Source organism: Notothenia coriiceps, unplaced genomic scaffold (assembly GCF_000735185.1).
Source record: "Notothenia coriiceps isolate Sejong01 unplaced genomic scaffold, NC01 NC01_scaffold00018999, whole genome shotgun sequence".
NCBI lineage: Eukaryota > Metazoa > Chordata > Actinopteri > Perciformes > Nototheniidae > Notothenia > Notothenia coriiceps.
The window spans coordinates 105,229-128,999 of record NW_011351700.1 but is presented as its reverse complement, the minus strand read 5'-3'; the positions used below and the strand labels follow the sequence as shown (position 1 = coordinate 128,999).

The 23,771-nt window shown below is 40.0% G+C and overlaps 2 protein-coding genes across 2 annotated transcripts in view; one reads left to right on the top strand and one right to left on the bottom strand.

Moving 5' to 3' along the window:
* Positions 1-16,672, bottom strand: part of nudcd1 (NudC domain containing 1) — a 72,049-nt gene extending 55,377 nt beyond the window's left edge. Inside the window, exons 1-3 of the mRNA XM_010778162.1 lie at positions 16,468-16,672; positions 15,340-15,494; positions 7,594-7,840 (exon numbers count right to left, since the gene is read on the bottom strand). Coding sequence (XP_010776464.1) covers positions 7,594-7,840; positions 15,340-15,494; positions 16,468-16,582 — 517 coding nt within the window. The 5' untranslated portion in view covers positions 16,583-16,672. The remainder of the gene's footprint in view (positions 1-7,593; positions 7,841-15,339; positions 15,495-16,467) is intronic.
* Positions 16,673-16,878: 206 nt separating this feature from the next.
* eny2 (ENY2 transcription and export complex 2 subunit) lies at positions 16,879-19,696 on the top strand. Its single transcript, XM_010778069.1, has 5 exons — positions 16,879-16,964; positions 17,074-17,144; positions 17,232-17,302; positions 17,380-17,454; positions 19,431-19,696. The coding sequence occupies exons 2-5, from the start codon at positions 17,077-17,079 to the stop codon at positions 19,505-19,507; spliced, it is 291 nt and encodes a 96-aa protein (XP_010776371.1). The 5' UTR covers positions 16,879-16,964; positions 17,074-17,076; the 3' UTR covers positions 19,508-19,696.
* The last annotated feature ends 4,075 nt before the right edge of the window (positions 19,697-23,771 follow it).

Sequence of the window (23,771 nt, the reverse complement as noted above, 5' to 3'; positions counted from 1 at the left end):
CCAACGGGTTCAACTAATAGACCGCGAAGATACTACAGGATCCATCACATTCTACATAGCTCCAAGACATTCCCCCCCCAGTTTAGCCTACCCCGCGCTCGCACCCACCACGTGGCTATTACGCATTGAACGAATAACACTATGGATCAACTCCCGGTTAGCCCACTCTGGACAACCTGGCTCTCCCCGCACCTCTGGCCCCACCCTGGTCGCCCTGGGCCCTCTCTTACGCACATAAATCGGAACCAACCGACTACGCACTAATGCCGGACCCCTGGTCCCTAAACACTATGGCACAACTGGTTATCACTATGCGCGCCACCACTCGCGCTCTACCGCATCAGGAAACCCCGAGGTGCGCGTAACGCCCATTCCTCCCTGTGCCCGCTCAATCAGCCCGCCCGCTCCTCAAAGTCTATCCGCCCCCCGTCCTCCCAAAGCCAACCGTCCGCTCCTCGTCGCGTCGCCGCAGCTCAGCACCGCTCAGTCCCACCCCCTCATCTGCTCGCGCCTCACGCACCGCCTCAGTCAAGTCATACCCAACTTCTGCCTGAAACTCAAGCCCACCCAGCTTCACACCCACACTCTTCCCCCTCGCCTCCACCTACCCCAGCCCGCTGCTTCCTGAAACTGGATTCCCCAAACCACACTCATGATCAATTCTCTACACGACCACCACACCAGTACACACTCTCCTTCGCAACCCCTTCTAGACTGATGAACATCATCCCTTAGATCCCTCTCTACCCCGCCTCGACCCTCGCCAGGACAACATAGCTAGGCTCATCAAAGTCTGTTCAAAAGGCAGAATTCAAGCGTAACCACATCAATATGGCCATTTGACCATTACACTATTTCCATTTCAACATTTCTGTTACACTAGAACCGCAACAGATCAGCACCATACCACTACCGATACCATCAATTTCTCAAATCAATTTCCCCTCTCGTTCCTCCTTCCAATCTATCCCCTTCTCACCCCCCACCTACTACCGCAAGCGTTCTACACCACTCAGTTATTGGGTTAATTAGAAATTGCCTTCAGTTTAGTCCATCATAACAGATCAAAAAGTTATCAACTAACGCATTCATTTTACAATAATCAAAGATGCCTGCCACTTCTACCAACCCAAAACAAATAATTACAAACATTTAAACAACTACTAAAGTAATGACTACATTATTCAAAAGTTTACAGTAACTTCTGATAATAACACAGGGGAAATAAACGAGGCATCTCTTTTCCTCTCTCTCTCTCCCTCTCCTGACAAGCCCGTCAGTATCGGGGTTAGTCAAAATGAGTCCCTTGGCGATTCTAATGTTAATTAACGGTTTTGTCTTCTCTTTGCAACGTTTAATCGATTTGAAACCAAGTCTAACGTAGCTTAAACTTAACGTTGGCTTTCTAGCTAACACAACACATGCACGTAGCCTACCTTTCTCTGTGGATTTTTCTGTAATGACGAATGAAGTTGGATGTTGTGGTGGTCGTGTCACTGATATTTATGCTGCAGACCCTGCATACCGCTGTTCTTTTCTTATTAGCGTCATCAACAAAATAATCCTTGAATCCGAACTTCACTATTTTTGGAGTAACGCTAGCCGCTGCCATGTTAACTGGCACTCCTGCCTACTAGTGGGTTGCCAGGTTTGCACGCGTTGGCGCTATAATCACCCAATCACATTTCAAAACAACTAAACGTAATACGCAAATATTTAATTAAAAAAAGTCCTTTCAAGTCATCTGTCTCAAGCATAAGTCAAGTCTCAAGTCATGAATACCAAGTCAAGTCTTTTATCAATGTTAGTCAAGCAAGTCTCAAGTCCAAAAATATGCGAGTCAAGTCATGTGACTCGAGTCCCCACCTCTGTGGACAACTGGTTAGCACTATGGACAACTGGTTAGCACTATGGACAACTGGTTACAACTATGGACAAGCGTTACGTGATGCCACCTCGGCATCATTTCACCAGATCTGTACTGCCTGCCCTATATGACAAATGACGTGGGGAAGTTGAAAAATATGTGGCTTCAGCTGAATACTTTGCAGTTGAATTATACTTAAAGTTCAGAGTAATCAACTGTTAAAAATATATTGTTCAAATGATTATTTAAATTTTTTTTTTTTAAAGTCAATGAATAATCTTATTTAATAATAGTGATATTATTATTTACCAAAATAATCGTGATTTTGCCATAATCGAGCAGCCCTAGTCCTGAGGAGCAGCCGGTTCCTTACGGTAACAAACGGGGTCCAGAGGTGATGAAGGCGATGTGTCAGAAGAGGGCGCTGGAGGACTCTGACGGAACAGCTGACCAGCTCTCCAAAAACAAGCAGAAGAAGAAATCCCGAAACCCCAACAAGAACTTCTGTGTCGAGCAGAAACGTGAGTCATGCTCTCTAACATCAAACTGAAGAAATGCTTGAAGGCCACAGAACGTCAAATGAAATGTCCTTCTGTTCTCTTACAGCCAAGTATGTCAAGTGTGAGCAGTGTGGGAACCCAAAGGTCAGTGTGTAATGTCAATAAGGACACCAAGCTGTCCTGAAGAACTGTGTTAAAACACAATACCAGTGCATCAGAAGACATTTGCATCCTGACGCTCTGTGTTGTGCTCTACAGGGGAACAAATGTGTGTTCAACCTGTGTCGAGCCTGCTGCAAGAAGAAAGCCTACAAGGAGGTGGCAGACTGTCCAAGTGAGTGTTCTGCTTTATTCAGATTAGGCGCTTTCACACCGGAGTACTTTTCCCCGTGCTTTTCCCTTTTAGTTCCGATAGTTCCTGGGATTTTGATTTCACACCAAAAAGAGAACTTAGTTCATGAGAACTTTTCCCCCCTTTTCAGTCCCTGCTAGAGAGCAGGTACTTTCCTGTGGAGAAAAAAGTTCCAATTTCTGATGGGCTGGGTGAATTGCAAACCACGCCCCGCAAAACTCTGAAAAGTTTTGTGAAGCCGCCATTGTATTTTCTGGCATAAGCATTATTAGAATTAGCATTAGCGTGCTAAGGGAGGGAGCAGAGGAGAAAAGGGAGAAAAGGAGCGGCAAGTGGAAGGGCAAGAGGAGTCCGAAGGACAAAGAGACGACAACGCAAGATTATGGAGTCGGGCACCGGAACACTTCGGTTTTACAAACCTTAAATAAATGTGTCATCATATATGTGTGTTCGTCCCAGAGCCCTCAATACACCCCCTCGGTTACCCTCGACTCCGAAGGGCTATTTCCCTCCCAGACTGGGAGGGTGCCCCTGCGTCAACTTTAGTATGTAAGAAAAAAACCCCCAGCGATGATGTAAATGGTTGTTGGTAATAAATTAGTGTTTATTACCTACACAGTTAACGATTACTCATAATAAATGCCAATTGCTCCATTTATCCATTTTCTTTTTGTTCAAAAGGGTTTTCTTGTTGCGTAGAGAACTTACTGTTAATACGGAACGCGGACGTGGAGGTTCGCACGCTATTCTATGTAATACGTGTAAGATTTGTGTATGCCAAACCTCGTTCGAGAGACTAACCAGTTATCCGGCGGCAAACTAAGTGCTAGTTTGTCTGCCTAGGTTATCTTGCACGGATTAGTGTTTCATAGGTCTACCGGATGTGCGGATCCTGGATGGCTTTGATGAAAGGCTACGTCGGATGTAGCACACCAACGGTATCGCTGTAAATTCGCTGTGTGTCGGGCGGAATGTGACAATATGTAACAGAGAGCAACCTTTAGTCATCGATGTTTTTACAAGTCTAAAATTTCGTAATTAAAACTAAACAAACCCCGGAGTCCATAACCTACTTACCAAAGCTGAGCGTGTGGGTCGGTGTTTTGGTTACTTTTCTAAACGGCCGACAAAAGTTGACTGCCTCGAACTCACGCCAAACGCTTTTTCCAGCGTTTGCTTTTCTCATGTAACCGCAAAGTTGGATGGACCCGACATTTACAGAGTTTCGCAAGAATTTTTGGGTCGTCTTTTAACACCTAAAGCGCTTGTCACCAGGTTTGGCGCTCGACTTGTCAATGACATGATAGCGGATGGGTTAAACCTGTGATGAAAGGAGTCCTTGATGAAGAGACTGCCGCTGCTAGATTGGAGTTCCGGGTCTTTCGCAGATCCGACAAACCTTCGGTTTAATCGGGTTGTAATACTTTTAATAAAAATGCGTATAACAACTAATGTTCTATCAAACAACATTATCTTAGCGGGTTAGTATGTAGAACTGCGGACGAAGAAACTTGCAGTAAATTAGCGCAACGTGCCTGTCGGATGACGGCCGGCTCTGGCTCCGGCGAACGCGGCTCAGCTCCCCAGGGCACATACTAACGACGATGCTACGTAACGGGAATTTAGATACGGACGACTCGCGCCGACACGGCTCGGCTCTACCTACACACACCACCCGCATCACTTGGAAAGTATAAAATTACAAACGATCCGGTCATCCTCCTCGACGACGACACCACACCACACATCATCACACACGGGTCCGGGGCCTGACCGGTAGTCCCCTCCCTGCCCTCCAAAGGGCACCGCGCTCGCGCCGCCTACTCCCTCGCCGCACGGCGTGGGGGCCAATGAAAATACTAACAACAATCGTAGACCACGGATCGAATTCGTTGCGATTTACCTAACATCCGCTCTACCAAAGGTTTGGTTGTTGTTCCCACCCTCCCCTCTCGAGAGATGACAGTCTGGACTCTCCGGGGAGACTTTGATGTCCCGAGTCGCACTCCAAATTCCTGAGAGCTGCCGACACGATCTATCGAATTGAAGTCCAGATTCATATAGAGTCGACCCAGAAGTTTACCCCCCAAACGCAGTGGTAAATACGATTTGGTGTATAAAGGTAAACCCTCGCCTCCTCACTAATCATTTATACGTACTTATTCTTCGTTTCTTTTACATTTTGAATCCACTTTTTTCCATTCGTATGTGAAAATTTCATAAACGGACCGACGGGAGTTTCTCTCCGTCGTCCTCTCCTCCTTCTTGTGCCCACTCCGACCAAGGGTCCTCGGGGTCTGTGAGAGCGTTGAAATTTACTTGGGCTTTTTATTTATTTATTTATTCAAAGTTACCCTAACAAAAAAATTTATACCAATACCCGGTACACGGAAGTACTAAAATACTTAATAAATTTACATCCCGCTCAGCCGGACAAAAAGGATTGGGTTCCGAGACCAAGGTACTTGTGTTGTGCTCGAATTGCACAGTATATTGTCATCGGCATATACCAGAGCAAACTGTCTCCCATGACGTCAAGACTGACTCTCCCGTGGTCCTTGCGAGCCAGGAGTCGGTAAGTGTTTAACGGCATCATGGGTAATTCCTCGGACATGTGTACGTGTCAAAAACGCGCACGACACGAGAAATCCAACATTCCCGGGTCACCGCTTAGACAAGTTAAGGTCGTCAGGTTATTGGGAAACACAATCTATAATCGTAGACCATATCGATCGTACGATTGCTTATATTACCTTACGAAAAAGATGTTGGTCACTCCATTTCCGGTGTAGGAAATATACTAGTAATATCACAATATTGAATTTTTTATTTCGTCTTTATTTCCATTTTAGTCTACATTTTATGATAGTTACTGTCATTTTCTTTCATACAATAATTTTTGTTCTTATATAATCAAAAACCTTGTTCACCCTCCTAAACATTTTTATAGGTATTTCTTTTTTTTACTTAGACGATGTCAAGACAGAAGTATACGCCACCACTCTCTACATAGGTATCTAGAGAAGTAAAACCGAGAGTTTCATCACGTGGGTCTAAACTACGAAAATTGAAGTTGTAAAATTACGCTACGGGGTGGCCTGGAGGGGATATCTCCCTTCATCCAGGAAGGGGTGAATTTAGTCCTGTTTGATTTATGTACACGGTGTGTGTAACACAGGTAAGTATAGAAGCCAACCAAACCAACCGCAGTAGTACAAACGGTGTGTCACGTGCAGTTACGTACAGAGAGCTACAGTACCATTTCTATAGCCTAATTCTCCACCAGAAAAAGAAACGTGTGTCCGTTACTTTCTTTCGCTTTAATTTACCCGGACAACTAAATCATAAAAATTCGTCCATGTATTTAACATGCCGGGAAAACTCCTACAACTTTTTTAACATATACCCGGGAACCTCTCACTTTTTTTCCCAAGGGGTGAGGGAGACAAAATCCCGTTACCCAACCTTATGAGAATGTCTTAATTGCTATTATATTTTTGGTTAATGTTATGATTATGAGATTACATATACACCTCGGACAATTTGACATTCGGATACTCTCCGGTCGAAAATACACTGAAAAACTAAAAGTGTGTCATATACGTAGAAAAGCCAATGTTTTGGTGCGTACTATTGGAGGTATAATAGTCTATGTAATCGGCGCGAAAGTGTGGTTAATGAAACGGCATGAATCAAGGGTCGTGAATCAAGGGGGTACCTTGATTTCTCGTCTAGCGCAAGTGTGGGCCTCATGAAAAGGGACTCCCTTCTAATGTGTTTACTTCGGCAACTGCAGTGAAAGAAGAAAGAAACCCATATGACCGTCCGCATTTGTTGACACAAAAAAAAGACACCAACAGTATTCAATGTCAGAGAGAGGCAANTTTTCCTAACTGTGTCTGTGCACAAAGAAATACTGCATCAAAGCCAATACTGTGTGTGTGTGTGTGTGTGTGTGTGTGTGTGTGTGTGTGTGTGTGTGTGTGCACACACACACACACACACACACACACACACACACACACACACACACACACAGTATTGGCTTTGATGCAGTATTTCTTTGTGCACAGACACAGTTAGGAAAACAATGAGACAGTGTCATATGGGAGCACCTTAGACAGGAGAAATGCTGTGACCCTGCTGAAGGGGAGCCAGGGCAGGAGGCTTAACATGTTGATGTAAAGTATTTGTGTTGTACTCCTGTTATCACTTTAGAGCCCTTTTAGAACTTATAGGGTTATCATTTCAGCGCCCCACTCTCCATTGCTGTTTATGTTGAAAATAAAACTAAACTTTTCATAACCACAATATTTTAACTGGTTTAAATGCAGAAACTGGGCTTATACATCAGAATTTCGTATGACTAGACTTGTGACTTGCTTGACCTGAGCAATGACTTGACTTGCTTGACTCTCATCAAAGTGACTTGGGACTTGCTTGAGACTTGTAGGTCAAGACTTGAGACTTGCTCATCACTTGCACATGTAGGACTTACTCCCACCTCTGCTAAAGGCTGCTCCTGTTTTTTCTTTCTTCCCAATCTTTGAATCATTAGTCAGGGTGTCTCATTCTCAGAAAGTGCCGAGAACTTTAATGAAATGTCTTCTTGGCAATGTTTGCTTTAGAGATTACGAATGTCCTCTGAGACCTCATAATTAAACCGCATTAAAGTCAGACTATGACTAACTTCCTTGTAGAGTTTAATTAAAAGACTTTCTGTCGCCTACTGGGTATTTGCATTGTAAAAAAGTAACATGAAAATGAAATAATAGGCTTGAATTTGAGACCGTTATTATATATGACACACTTGTCTTCTCTTATTTCACTCCATGCTACATTACTGAGATGAAGCTGGCCTGTGCACCACCCACCTTGTCCCGCACTGTTGGCGACTGTGATCCACTCCAGAGACACGCAGAACCCGCTCCCCTTGGTTTCCTGCGGCTCCTTCTGGATGCGGAGCAGCAGCACCTCCATGGAGTGGACTCCCTCCTGGACATGAGAGATGCTGTGGAGGAGGCTGAAAGGCTCCCCCGTGTCCTCAAGGAACAGCGGCTGCCAGGACAGAACCAACACACAACAAATCAGGGTCTCATTTCCCAAGTTGGAAAAGCTGTTCTTCAGCGTTATCATGAGCAAAGACAATGTGTTATTAAGGATTATTTGATATGAACATCAGGTTTCATTTCTGTCCCCAGATTCAGAATTAAACATGGGGAAGCAGCGTTCATTTATTATGCTTTATATATCTGGAACAGACTCCAATGCTTTTATTAAATCAAATAACTATTCATATTTGACAATGCATTGTAACATTTATTCTTGTTTGTTGCCTGTTTTATTCCATTTGAGCTTGTTTTTTTTGTATGTTCTTGGTTTCCTAATGACCTTTTAAAAAGGAGTTTCTGTCACGCTATATCTTAATGCTATAAATCAAATGTTTGTCTCATTTTGAAATCTGATATATAAATAAAAATAAATCTTTCCTTGCCTTACAGCTCACACCATTTTAACAGTTTGATTCCACTCTCCCTTAAAAACATACATTTGCTATTAAAGTATTTAATGAATAAAGAGCACTCCTTATTATTGACCCTGACCAAAAAGTGTTATGGTCTTCATTGCACTTCATAGGATATTTGTATTTATTTCATCAATAAAACGCTAATTGAATGTAGTATTTCTACACCAATGTTTATATTTGCCTTTTTGAAGATATATGAAACTTCAAATTAGATCGTTGGAAATTACTGACCCCGAGGGTTTGAATGTTCATTATAAACTCCTCTCTTGAACTTTGCTTTCAGAATTGCGTCTGGTGGGCTTCAACTCTCATTTCTAGCCAATCCAAACCTCCGCTGTTAACAGGATAAAGTGCACAAAGACTCGTCTGATGAAAGACTTGATCCCTCACAGCTACAAGCCAATTTCCTAAAGACTGGCTTAGCTTTATAAACGCAGGAGCTGGTTCTAAAGCTTGAATTTGCATAGCAGTTCAAAATTAAAAAATGCTTCTTTTGACAAGTTGTTATGTTGAATAAAAATACGTTTTATTATACCACAGCCAATTTAAAGGCTATAATCCCACTCAGTTCCAGACGACTGCTGGTTTTTTATTGTATCGCATACAGTAATTGAAATATTAATTTGTTATCCTCGTAGTCTTGGAATAGGAATATATAGCACACGCAAGATTAAAGAATGAAGCTGGGCTCACAATGTTGTATATTCTTCTTATGAGAGTCAACACTACGTGTTAGTTTGTCTCTCTTTCTGACTTCCTCACCCTTTCACCAAATGCTACTCAATATTTGAAGCCACGGATAGGTAAACATGTCAGTATTGTGACAACCCTGTGGTTGTCCATTGTATGGTGCTGTTGAAACCTGAGTTTTATTCTTGCAGAGAGTCTGGAGGTGGGGTCAGGTCCTGTAATCAGGAGAGATGAGACCCACCTGTGGCCCCTGGTTCCAGACTATTTAAGAGGGCTGCAGAACAGTCCCAAGCTGCTTCTCGATGTCAAGGAAGGATCCTTCAGAGCCTCTCTTTCAAGGATGCTACGTCATCGAATCCCGCCGAAGGACTGTTCCAATGTACAGGATCCTTGGAATTCTACCGAGGACTGAATCCTTCGTTGCAGAAAATGTCAAGACTGCTTATGTGTATCCTCGGCGGTCTTAAATGACCCACAATTCTTTACGCACGGACCAATTTCCAAAATCTTAGGCGGAAAATGGCTGACTCTGTGCAGTACACATTTAAATGTAAGTATGTTCAGTGGCGTAGTAAATGTGTTGGTAAATATGTTACTTTGTTAAATTTGTTATCACCATAAATGTGTTCAGTGAAAGTAAAGCAAGTTATTAATTAGCTAGGTACATCGTGAGGTTGGCTAATTATTGGCTAATTATAGATGCATATGACCCACACCTGCACACTTGCTAGCCTGTTCCATTCTTTGTTCTCCGAATGCTAGGAAGGATTCATGCCTAGCCTCTGAAGGACCTGACTNAAATATTTCACATCAAAAGAAACAACAATGTTTTAACAAATCGTATTAAATAATCTGATGACATAGTTGTAAACAGAATAGCTGAAACTTTAACAAAATAAATAACTCGGTTACCTCTAATCATTAACCCATGTTTGTATCATTTTGTTAACTCTGTGTGTTGCTGACGTGGAAACGTTACTCGTGGATGGGGATAAACTAAAAAGACAGTCGAACCCGGTGCATTCTTCTTCAGTCTGAATGTGGTGCACTTTTGCTAAATGTTTAGACAAATTGCTCGTGTTACCGCCCTTACATGCTAAGCTCTTATTGCACTTTTGGCAAGGAGCATTGTCCACATCGAGACGGGTAACATTTAACCACACCTTGGAGCGCTTCTCTCCGCCATCCCCGCCGTGTGTTGCTGCATGTAGCAGCTGCGTGTGTGTAAACTGCCTCGCCCCCCCTTGTCTTTTTGCATATTAGAAACGAGTTGCCGACACTAAGACTGCGATATAATGTTTATGTAGCAATAACACATATGACATATATTTCTTAAATGTCTCCAGTGTGCATCTCGTGTGAGTTGAGCAACTATCCGGGATCGGGTTGGAGAATTGTTCCATGCAGATTGGTAAAGCGCACTTTAGTCGAGATTCGCTGTCTGGAGTTTATACTGTTATGAGAATCTGAAGTTTTCTTTTGGGTCGTAACGTTCGATAGAAGAATAAAATATAGAGACTTATTTATAGTAAGAGACACTTACATTAGTTTTTCCGACAGCTGTTACTATACCTGGCCAGTATCTCTAATTTGAATTCTTACAACCGCAAGTATATGTTCTCTTAAGATAGCAACATCTAATTAGTTGTAGTGGATGTAGAGATGCTATAAGCTTCTCAAACACAAAAGTTGTAGATCTTTTCCTATGCTCTCAACGTAGAAGCTGTCCTAAGTAGCAGGTGCTATGCCCTTCTGACGCAAGGTATACCGTGGTAGAGCGTGTCGTGCTCTAGTCGGGGCCTTCACGCGCCTGAGCACTCTGTTATCTATCAGCGAGTCGGTTTGCCGCCATGACTGAGCAAACCAAACGGACGGCCTTTGTGAAAAGTGTAACTGAATTGGTACACTTTCTTCCAGAATTTAGCAACCTTTACAAAATGTATTTTGATGGGTCATACTTTGAACTATCGGAAATATTTTGTAAGAGGTTGCAGCGCTGCTCGCCGTTAGTCTTTCTCTCGGCTCGCGCAAGAGTCAAATTTTTACACGTTATTTGCATAGACTCTAATAAAGGGAGACGGAGTGCTTGCAGTAACTCCTTCGATTGGATGTCTACTTCTCTCTGAGTCGGTACAAACTACGTATGACGTGCACCTCTACCAACCTGCTCGTTTAGCGCGTCTAATACTATCCGGATGTACATATTCGCGGCGGGCGTGAAGTCACTACCTGCCAAGCTTCGTTTAGGGTTTATACAGCCGACTTGTAATGGGGGATGACACTAGACCTGTATGTCTTGCCTGGGTCTTCACGCTAGATATGACAGAATTTCGGTCGTGCCTGCGAAAATTTTCTTACTCTTATTTGATAAACGTTGCACCAAACGGCATAGTCAGTAACCCGTATTTATCTAAATATTGTGTACCGACATCATGCTCAATGTACTCAAACTCGATATGATAATCTTTGCCTCGATGATAATCATCTCTCTTATGATCTGGATGTTACCTCGGCACTAGCATTCTATTGGTAGGAAATCGGGATTACTCGCCGTCGTATGTCTTTTGGAGTGACCGGACTAATATGTGGCGGATGAGACGGACAGTAGTAAGTCGTAGTCGAGTACGGTTGCCTCCCGTGCACTAGTTTCAGGCAATGTAGCAGGGCGGTCCCTTGTTGGGAGGTGCGAGACTGAACTCTGGTGAGGGGGCACTATTTTTTAATTACTATGTACTTCGGTCGACGTTCCTAGTAACTACGGTGGTCCCAACGTTCCCCCAAGTGTGGCCTCAGTACTTTATATAGTAGCACTATGTCCATAAGCTCCTGACCCTCACGTTCGCTTGAAACGCACATTACTCTCTTGGAACTTACATAGAAATAAGGCCGCCGATACATAAAAGTAAGGGAGACGGATTTTCTCGTGTCGATGTAATCATCGGTCACAAGGTTGTAGTGTTAACTACGTATAGGTGTAGTTTTTGATAAAAAATTATATATGCATACGGCATTAGATATTGTTTAGTGGCACGTTCCCTTCTAGGTGCTGGTGCAGTAGACTAATTAGGATGTTAAATTAGATTAAGTTTAAACCATTGAGTTTGTGATCTATGCATCCAGCGGTTAACTGTACTTTAGTGACTGTTATTTATATCTTCGTTGTCAGTATACGGTTTTTACGTACAATGTAAAAAGTTCGATTCTATTGTTTAAGTATATTATGACACTCAAGTAGCCACGATGTTGATCATTAGGATTTATAAAAGACTACAAAGTTACCTCGTTATCTTTTGGGTTTCCATTAGATTATTATCATGAAATATACTATTTTGAGTGGAAGCAAATATTTCTAAAAACATTGATTTCTGTTGGTTCATTATAATGAATGGATCAATATTACGAAGCTTTCGCGCAATATGTGGGTTGAGACCGGAAACAAGCCACCGCAACCGTACGCAGTCGGCGCGTGGAATGGCGAGGAGGACACGGCGACTTTCGGCGGAGAGCACAGGGAAAACAGGTGACAAGAGTACTAACTCGTGACAACCACCTTAAATGACTTCTCAAACTTGCTCACGACTCAGTGGAGTATTCTTACAATACCGTTCAATAGTGTCATCTAACGTGTATGAGGTCAACCTTCTCGTTCCAGCTAACAGGGCAAACTTATAACCCGAAAGGGAACCACTTTTTTTTACCTCCCTCGATGACTGTGGTTAAGGTTCGTGGTGTTTCCAGAATGTAGACTCTAGGAAGTACGGGGACGGTTGGGACACTAACCAGGTCGCAGTCCTGAGTGTCACGTTACGTATGTTTTTGGTCCTCCGCCTGAGCCGAGAGGATAGAGGCCGGGAGACGAGTGAGATGTAGTTGGTAGCGTAGTATGGAATCACGGATCGTTCCCACTGGACGCAAGCGAGTTGCGCCTCGTGTCGATCAAGCGCACGGCGGTGCCGGGTCGCAAAAGAGTGGGCCCCGAGAGCGGCTGTTTTATCGTTACCCTATAGAACCCTCATGAGGGTGATGCCTAGTAAACCCTCCTTCGTTTGTGATACCTCTTGCAGCGTACGCGAGAGGAGTCCTACCTGTACCTTTTCGCTGGGACAATTTATATTAACCGGGTGACCGAACAACAATATCTAGAGTCTTTGCCTATCTATAATTATGTGAAGATTTGTTATTTCCGCCTAATACTCCTTAGTCAGTGGTTTACTTTTCGTTGTCGCTTGTGACGCAGTATTACGACAAATGAGATACTCTTTGCACATTATTGCACGAAATTTGGTCTTTGGTGGTGTCTTCTCACTAAGGTGGCTCCTACAAGTCGTTAGAACACCCTCGGTAGCCCTTATGATACCTCTCAGTCCAGTCCTGGCGTCTCTGTATGTTTTGCCATATACCAACAATATAAATCCCACGTTGTGAGTTAGCTGAATTAGCTATTTAGCTAATGGTTATAATCAACCGGTGATTAAGCGCACGAGCACTGCTAAGCAACCTGCAGTAGTGACCACTCAACGCGCGGCTATGCGAGGTTGCTAATAGCTCAGTAAAAATAGCCTCGTATGNACTAACAATGAAGACAATAAAGAGTAATACTTGATTCAAAAATACATATATTATTAAATTAACTTAACAAATTGTGAACAAAATTAACATTGCTTTTTAATAAAAAGCAATGTTAATTTTGTTCACAATTTGTTAAGTTAATTTAATAATATATGTATTTTTGAATCAAGTATTACTCTTTATTGTCTTCATTGTTAGTTTCAACATGCCTGAAACAACCTCAAGCTAAATCTAAAAGTTGATGGCAAAATAAGAGCATTTGAGAAATTGTGAAAGGCATAATAGTCCGAATAGTCGGTTCATCGTTTCATTAATCGATAGATTAATCGATTATCAAATTAGTCGTTTGTTGCAGCCCTAAGGAAAGTAAATGAAGCTGGAATCACGATTTGATTTGGCTGTTTTGCTTGAAAGATTAGTTAGTTATTTAAACTGTTTGTGTCCATCAACAAATACATTAATCAACTAATTTGTAAAGCATTATTTGTAGAGAAAAGCCTGGGAATGGTAGAAAGTAAAACAACAGTGGGATATCTTTTTGAATCATGTAAAAATGGTTGATATATTTGTCGTTTTTAAACTGCCATCCATAAGCACTGCCGTGGGGTCATGACTCACAAAGACGCAAACACTTAATAAGAGAAGGCTTTGAAGTCGTGAGGAGCAGAAAGGTCACTTCTTTCTTATTGAATTGGGCACTCTGATCCTGGAGGAAAACTCTCCTCTTAACATCTGATATGAATACAAAGCAAAACATCATTTCCATAAAGTTATTCTTATTAAAAGGCCAAAAGAAGATTCCTTCAACATGAGAGCTGAAAAATAACTCATCCAGGAGAGACGTAGATGCCACTCGTTATGTTGCTGCCCATGTGACTCGGCTTCATATTGTCTCAGAGCCTTATTACTAATACACAGTAATGCCACCACACGAGCATCAATTACTCATCCCGTGAACTAACAGATTTTCAAAAGGACCTCACAGCAGCTGCCCCGTTGTTTCCATGGAGCGTGACACTGCGTATTATATCGCTTCCTAATACACGAGGCACCTTTGAGACCTTTTTATCCAGCATCCGTTACTGCCCTGTGTGAACTGCCTATGCCGTGCACATGTACGCACAAAGCCTCATCAGGGACCATAATTATCATGTGATGATTGTAATTAGGGTTTGAGAAACACATTTTCATAAAGAGTCACGTAATGATGCCACTGAAAGCCAGTAATACAGTCTCACAGGATGATCATCTTTCAGGCTAGATCTGATTTTAAAAAACATTGATGTAGCACCAATTATCTCTAATCATGGTCAATGATGTCTTATACATAAAAGAAGACTGCGGAGAAGGTCATTTGCTCCTCATCTGAGTCATCTTCCTTAACAAACCTGGATCAGTGACTTGGGTCAATTATGTAATCACTCCTGTCATTAACCAGATCTTGTCTAAAGACTGTACCCTCTTAAGACGTACTCACTGCCTCTCTAGTTGCCTCTGAAGTAAGTTAGGGGGAATAATAATGAGCCACATTAAAAGTGCAGCTTGTAAAATGTTTGGAATTTTAGCAAAATAGGATTTTTCTTGACACCACCTGCCAGAAATGCATCGTAGGTTGATGCTGCTATTACACAAGTACTTGGTCACCACCTGCTGGTGTGTCAGATGCATTAAAGACCACTTACAGTTCCACATATTAGATCACATTAGTATCACATCCATATTAATTGACTTCAAGAATAAATACAAAGGAATTGGTTGGCAACACCGTATTGGTAATCGATCAAGCCAGGAACAAGGAGTTCAAAGAGAAAGATAAGAAGGATTGAATTCTTACCAGAGTGACGGTTAGACTGAGAACTCTTCCTTTGCAGTCCACAAACAAAACACTGTCTTCGTACCAAGGGTCTAAGTGGAGGTAATTGTACATGCCAAAAGCACGCATATGTTCCAGGGTGTACTGAGTATCCTTCAACTTCACCTCCTCCACGGCTGCAGAACAGATAAAAAGAGAAGGTTAGAAAAAGGCATCACAGGATCATATCATATTTTTGTTATTAATAAAGTGTTGTGCATGTGAGACTACTATAAGTATATACTCCATCCTTTTAAATGTATGCTTTACATCTAATAACCAAAAACTCTGGTTCCCATACTAATCATTGTAGGCTTTATTTTGTGGTTAACTGGCTGTTATCAAGTCTTTGTAAACTTCTACTGTATATTTTGTTTACAAGGTTATTCTGGGTATATCAAGCAAAAAAAAAAACATTGCGATTTGGAAAGCAAATTAAATTGAATGACCTCGTCCCATTTGAAACTGTAAAGCCAGGAAATAAATCTGTTTCTTTGTTTTGTGTGAATTTAATGTGTAAACATTACCGGCATAACACTCTACCATTACTTTATTATCTGATTACATTTATGAATATGATTATTTCACTATAGCTTTTCACTTTTAGTGTTTTGAATAGTAAAGTGTTAGTACAATTGTAGAAAATGTAGTATTCTGCAAGTAGTGAACATACTGGATGAGTATAACTTGGATTAACCTGCATGTGTGGAGTGAGTTGTGTTGCATGTCCTGGATGTTTTTGATAGTATAAAACATGAACTTATGTTTGTGAGTCAAAAATTGTTCTCATAAAAAATATTTGAAGTAAATAAAAATAATGATGTTAATATTTATACACTTTTGAATGATGATGTGACACTTCTACACATTTTCTTAGGGAGACTGAACCCAATAGCATAAAGTATAATTGGAGCAAAATTACTACAGCTACTAATATTATAATTAGCTTTCAATATTATAAATAAGCATTAAAAACCTACTTTTCAAAATTATTAACAACCTGTTAATTCATATAACTGAACTTGTTACTAAGGTTAGCTATCACAGTGTGGCATCCTTAGTGCTAAGCTAGCTGGCACCGTTGCTAACTGTCTGTTAAGTGTCTCTCACCAGCATCCAGCTCAACGTTGTACGTCGGTATGGAGTCCAGAGATAACCTGTAGCTCTCAAAGTTGGGGTCCAACAGCTCCCTGTTCACCTTCAAGGAATAATTTGACGCAGCCATATCTATTTTATATGACTAGTGTGTGCATAAGTTGATATGAAGCAAGAAAAATACTGTTGCAGAACACGTTTCCTGTTTGGCAGACCCGGAGCCATTTCGCAGCGGACACAAAATGCCCTGTTGCTCATGGGAGTTTGAGTTCTTGTATTTCTCTAAAAGGGTTTTAATAAGTGATTTGATAACTATAGTTGTCCTAAAAAAATGTATTCATTTGTTATTAAAGTGAGCTATTTTCTACATGCTGTGTTTTTATAAGTAGTGACGTTGTTTGCTAAAAATAATTAACAGCCAAAGCGGAACCGTTACACTACTGAGGGTGTTTTAGTCGGTATGGTTTTGTGAAGGGACTGTGTGTTCCCCAGCTGATACATCTCGACATAAGGTAACGTTTACTTTATAGCTGGTGAAATACAGATGGTTTCGTAGCTAAATTCCCATGAAGTAGTTGCACTTAAACGGAAATTCTAACTGTGTGTGTTCGGCTTTGACAGACCATGAGCAAAGACTCCCAGATGAGGGCTGCAATAAACCAGAAGCTGATAGAAATGGGGGAACGGGAGCGGTGAGTTCAGCTGTTATCTGAGGTCGGAATAATGCTTTCAGAGACCATTTAGATATTTAAATAGTGTATACTAAATGTTGGCCGCAGGTTGAAGGAACTGCTCAGGGCAAAGCTGGTGGAGTGTGGATGGAAGGATCAGCTGAAGGCACACTGCAAAGGTATTGGATTTGTATTTGTCTTTGTGTGTGACGGTGCTTTTAATGAAGCTGCATTGCTGATGAATTATTTTGTGCAGATGTGATCAAAGAAAAGGGCCTTGAGCATGTCACAGTGGAGGATCTGGTTACAGAAGTCACACCAAAAGGCAGAGGTATGTGCAAACCTTTATATATACAGTCTATGGTGCAAACACAACAGCAGGGGGTGGAAGATGCACACAAATACAAACCATACTCAAGTTGTGCTGCCAAGGGTGTAACTTTGGTTTGAGAAGTGGGGGGGACACAAAACAGAGGCTCCTCCGCAATGAATTCCATTTCCTGCCTTTCTACAAATAACTAATCCAAGACAAATGTGTAGTGTAATGAGTGCGCAAATGTATCTAGTATCCTATCCATGTGAGCCTATTTTATTTGTGATGACCTCACATCCTCGAGGGTGGGGGGGCTTCTAATCTCTGTTAGCTCCGAGCTAGCACCAGATGCTAACAACAACCCCCGTAACTCTCTCTGTCTCTCTCTCTCTGTATCTCTCTCTCTCTCTCTCTCTCTCTCTCTCTGTCTCTCTCTCTCTCTCTCTCTCTCTCTCTCACACAAAATGCGCTCGTGCCACGCACACACAGACGCGAAGTGAAGATGACCCCTTAAGTACAAAATAATAATAAACACATTTGAAAAGTGGGGGGGACACAAACGGGATTTTGAAAAGTGGGGGGGACATGTCCCCCCTGTCCCCAGTGGAAATTACGCCCATGTGTGCTGCTAATGTGTTCTCGTGCTCCTGGACATAGGAATACAATACAGAGAAACAATTAAAGAACATACAGTATAAGATATCAAAACAAACTGCAAGCTAAACTGATTAAAATCTAACAATGAAATAACCTTTACTTTAAGCATATGAAGTGATACTAAAGCAAGTAGATTAAACAAATAACCAAATTAAAGAAGATGGGAATATAATCTACTCAAGAAAACAAAGAGGCACGTTATGGCATCGTGAATAAAAGTCAAATTTTATTTTAAACATCAGAACTTTATTTAAATTTTGAAGGTTTCTAGAGATACAATGTTTGGGGGGAAATGTATGCAAAACACTAGATGGAATGAGATGAGGTGTGTTTAATATCTAGTGATCTCACAGAGAAATTCAAGTGATAATTAATTGGAAACAAACTAGAATACTCAATGCAGGTGTCACCATTTAAAAACCGAATGGAGCAGCCACGAGAAGCGAACATTTCACCCATTCCAAACAGCGTATAGATTCAATTATTCAAGTCAAATAACCTAAGAAATTGCGCAGGAAGAAACAGAATAGAAATAAAATAGTACAAGGTGATGTTGCAAGTGACCAATGTGCGAGTCAATGCAGAAGAGGTCAACTATATACATGTAGAATAAGATTAGCTAAAATGCTAGTCTGACACACACAATACATCTGTGCGCTGTACACATGAATGCATAGTATAAGGATAAACAGGCACTTCACAGAACTCATGCGTTCAATCGTCTTATGGCTTGTGGAAAAAACAAAAATGACATGAAGAATGATTTGATGCAGAATATGTGTGATAAAGTGAGACAGGTGGGCTCTCCTGAACTTAAAGCTCCTAAATAGATAACAATATCGGGGAAACTAAAGAGCTTAAAGAGGTTAAAATAACTAACAGTTATTTTCAACCACTGTTTTTTTTAACTGCACGGTTAAACAATTTAATTTCATAAAATAAAATATGATTTAATCAGTAAGATTGTCCAAAAAGAGCTTTTAAAATATATATATATATATATATACATATATTGTCTTTCCTACCCTGCATGCATGCCAATGTCTTTCAATCAGAGCTTCACAGTACAAAGGGTGCACAGTAAAGAACACATTGTTGAGCCATGTTTGAACAGACACTATGATATGTCAAATGAAGTTATGTTGAGACAATGTTACATTTAGAGCAATTCATGCGCGGCACAGTTGTTTTTGTGCTGCTGTACACTGACAGGTGCTGTCTGGTTTCAACACCTCTCAACATAATGCAGTCTAGTACAAAATAAACAGTGTTTTGAATTATCTTAATGCATTACTGTAGTGTACACTAATATATCCACCATTTTTCTTCCTATGCAGCACTCGTGCCAGACAGTGTGAAGAAAGAGCTCCTGCAGAGAATCCGAGCTTTCCTAGCTCAACACGCCACCTTGTGAAAGAGACGATTCCCCGTCTAGACATTTTTTTACTCTCTGTAGATCCACAATTAAAATCCAAACTGATGTTTGTTCTCATTGTGAGCAATGCTGAAGTGTTATTTTTATTTTCTATTGTGTGTTTTCATATTGATTTTAGTTTGTTATGCAGCAGTTTTGGAAAAATAATAAAGTCATGCCTATTTTGATCATTGGGGTCCTGACATTTTCTTTCTTAGAACTAAACACCTGTTTGACATGTAATTAAGGGCTTTTGAACGCATTTGAACTTGTATTCCTATTTCCTATTGTGTTTCGAGAGACAGTATAATGGATTTTGTGTTTAAAAAAAAGACTGCAGACGGAATGAGAGAAATGTCTCTCTCCCATACATGGCTGTGGGACTGTTTCAGATGTTTTGGTAAGTACTTATATTATTATAATCACACCACTGAAGAAGTGATTTTAGTGATGCTCTGCATTTCTCAAAAAGAAAAAAATATATACACTAAACAAAAATATAAACGCAACACTTTTGTTTTTGCTCCCATTTTTCATGAGATGAACTCAAAGATCTAAAACATTTTCTATTTACACAAAATAACCATTTATTTCAAATATTGCCACAATAAAAGGCCACTCTGAAACGTGCATTTTTGCTTTATTGGGGGGGTCTGGGGGGGTCCGAAAACCAGTCAGTATCTGGTGTGAGGGTTAGGGTAATGTTGTAGGGTTAGGGTAATGTTGTTAATCGAGTTGCCCATGTTGGTGGTGGGGTTATGGTATGGGCAGGCGTATGTTAGGGACGACGAACACAGGCCACTCGATTCACAACATTACCCTAATCCTAACCCTCACAACAGATACTGACTGGTTTTCGGACCCCCCCAGACCCCCCCAATAAAGCAAAACTGCACGTTTCAGAGTGGCCTTTTATTGTGGCCAGCCTAAGGCACACCTGTGCAATAATCATGCTTTCTAATCTGCATCTTGATATGCCACACCTGTGAGGTGGGATGGATTATCTATATTTGAGAGAAATGGTTATTTTGTGTATATAGAAAATGTTTTAGATCTTTGAGTTCATCTCATGAAAAATGGGAGCAAAAACAAAAGTGTTGCATTTATATTTTTGTTCAGTGTAGTAACGTTACTGGCAGTTATGTGTATATAAAAGAAGATTATATTTGTTATTCTTAATGTTTCTGCATTATTCAGTCATTTTACTGAGGCATTGGTAGAGGAAAAAAAAACATATATATATATATAGCTTTTCAGAAATAAATGATTTATGTATATAAATAATCAATAAAATATGAATTAATAATCAATACATTAATATACAATACTAGTTATTCTTACTCATAACTGCATTATTTGGTCATTTGACTGAGGTTGTGCATCTCTATGAAAGAAAAGACCGATAATGTAAAACAAACATATATAGATATATATTTAACATAAATAGCTTCTTTATGAATACATAATTGATATCTATTTGTTATTTATTTATTGATATTTTTTTATTTTAAATGAGCCAGGAAGTTTTTACATTTGGAAATCATACATTGAATGATTTTATGTTCTGAAAGTACAACATTGTCTCATTGAAAATATCTCTTGCTGAGATGGAACACGTCTCGTGCTCCTTATCAGTAGATATTGTGTTCAGCATCACAGGAAGCTCTCAGGTGACACATCACTGTCTGACCTGCTGGACCACATATCTGCCGCATGGTGATTCCAGACGTTAGAGAGGAGCTGTCAGTGTAGCGTGCGCTCCTCAGATTATACTGACGGGTATTTTTGTTTTAGTTTTTATTTAGCCATGGTGGTGAGAGCCTCCTTGTGTCTTCATACAGCAGCCCCTGTGTGTATCTGTGACATCTATGACATCTATGTGTGTGCCTGTTTGCCAACATATTAGGACACATGCACAATCCTGGTCAGAATGCTTATGGAAGAAACGGTAACCATTATTCAATTGATAGAGGAAATAATGTGCTTTAACTCCACTTCTTTATTTTACAGCTTTATTCACTTTTTTTATTTTGTATTAAAACAAACGATTAAATAATCTACTTGAGTTGAAAAAAGAAACATCAATCATTTTTGTAAACATTAAATTTCGAGATGATGATACAATACTAACAATCTCCAAATGTTATATAGTATATCACATGAGGAGGCCATGATTCTGACATATATATTCTGCTTTTCCTTTTGATGCTTTAAGTACATTTTGCTGATAATCTTCTGTACTTGTAACAATGTGAGATTTTGTCCGTATAGGATTTCTACTCATAATGGAGTATTTTTACATAAATGTGTCAGAAATTCTTTAATGACATTGCACCAGGTTCAAACTAAACATTTAAAAAACTAATACTGACAGTTATATCCATATATAAAACAAGAAATATACATACACATACATACAAACTACTACACACGCATAAATACAATTTACTTAAGTGAAGGATCTGAATTCTTCTTTGACCAAAAAAATCCCAAAATGTTGAGGTTGACTTCTCATTACAGTAGGATTATTTGTTCTCATTTAGGAAATCCAGCAATTTTAGAAGTTAGTTAAAGAAAAACATGTACCTTTTTTGCTCACAATTTAACACATGTTATTTTGGAATGTTTGTTTTGTACATAATGAATGATTTTTCTCTTTTGAATGATGCCATCAATGAATAACTCTCATCACCTTCCTCTTCTTTTCTTAACAACATGACTGATGGTTTGAGCTGACAATAAAATGACAGTAAAAGAAAGGATGACAGAAGTCCCTTTGTCTTGTTAATGGAAAGGCTTGTGGGCTGCTGCTGTTCTCACGGACGTTTCGTAAGAATATAAATGTTTCTGTGGAAGCTGCTTCTCCTACAGTGAAGGCCTGGTGATGAAAGCTGAACATCTGCTACCCCTCCTGTGTTATACTTGGGTGAAAGTACTGAAACCACTCTGTGAAAACACTCCATTTTAAGTAAAAGTACTGCATGGAAAATGGCGCTTTAATAAAAGTATTTAAGTATGATCAGGAAGATTAACTTAAAGGAGTATGAGGAGTAAAACAAATCATCGCTACATTTTTTTAAATACATATTTTAAAGCAAAAGCAGCTACTTTTTTTAGCAAGATTGCTGCTAATTCATGATCTCTTAACCCAATCATTGTTGTAGTTACTTAAATATAATGTTTGAGGGTTTAATCTATACCAAATAATCATATTTTAAAGTTTTTCCTAAGTATTGTGTGCCAAAATCTGAATAAGTCATTAGTAAATATATCCGTGAAACGAATGTAGCAGAGTAGAAAGTACAAACAGTAGAAGTTTAAAGCAGTCAAATTGTCTCTGTACTCGAGTAAATGTAGTTAATGACTTACCACTGCATTTTTGTCAACAAAAGAGTTTTCTCAGAAAATGTGGCAATTTTTAGCTTAAAGGTTTGTAATGGATGTGAAGCCATTCAAAACCTCTAAGCTCGTTACAGCTGTTAACACAAATAAGAACTACAAAATAATGTTTTTATTTGAGGAAAATAACAGGTCATCATTTACCTTATTTTTCATCTGCTATAGAGAAAGGGTTTGATAATACAGGAAATGGTATAACGCTTTCTTATGCTTTATATGAGTGTTGAAAGAGGACATAACTGAAAATAGCACAGACAAGATAACGACTGATGATTAATAGTACTGAACAAGTCTAATTTCTGTTAGTTCAGAATGACACGATTAGCTCATTATGTATTTAAAGCTCGTATTGTATGAAGCATTTCCTGTCTTTGATTTGGTTGAATTTTCTGTGTGGTTGTTGCAAAATTGTAGTTGAAATGACGAGGCTGTATCCCCGAGCTGCAGAGTGTCGTAACTCAGTTTATTGACACAGGATAGGACATGGTTTTGTTATTTAATGCAGTTTTTCCATTTAAAACATTTCTAATATAATATGTTACAGGAACTTTGTATATGTACATAAATTGTGTTGACAATGCTATATAATGTAATAACCAGTTACATACAAAGTAATATAATTGTAATCCTTAGTTTTTAATGTTGCATTTCCTAAAGTAGGGCTGGCCAGAGTCATGTGCTCTCTGGTAGTGAAGTAATACGTCACCCACAGTCCATTGGGTCATTATTAGTCTCTATTAAAGTCATTGTGATTATTCTTTCACCTTTTCTGGCAGATTCTTTCTTTTACTTCATGCATGGATCGCCTCCATTGGCCTTTATGCGTCTCAATATATCTTTATTTGAACCCTTATATATATATATA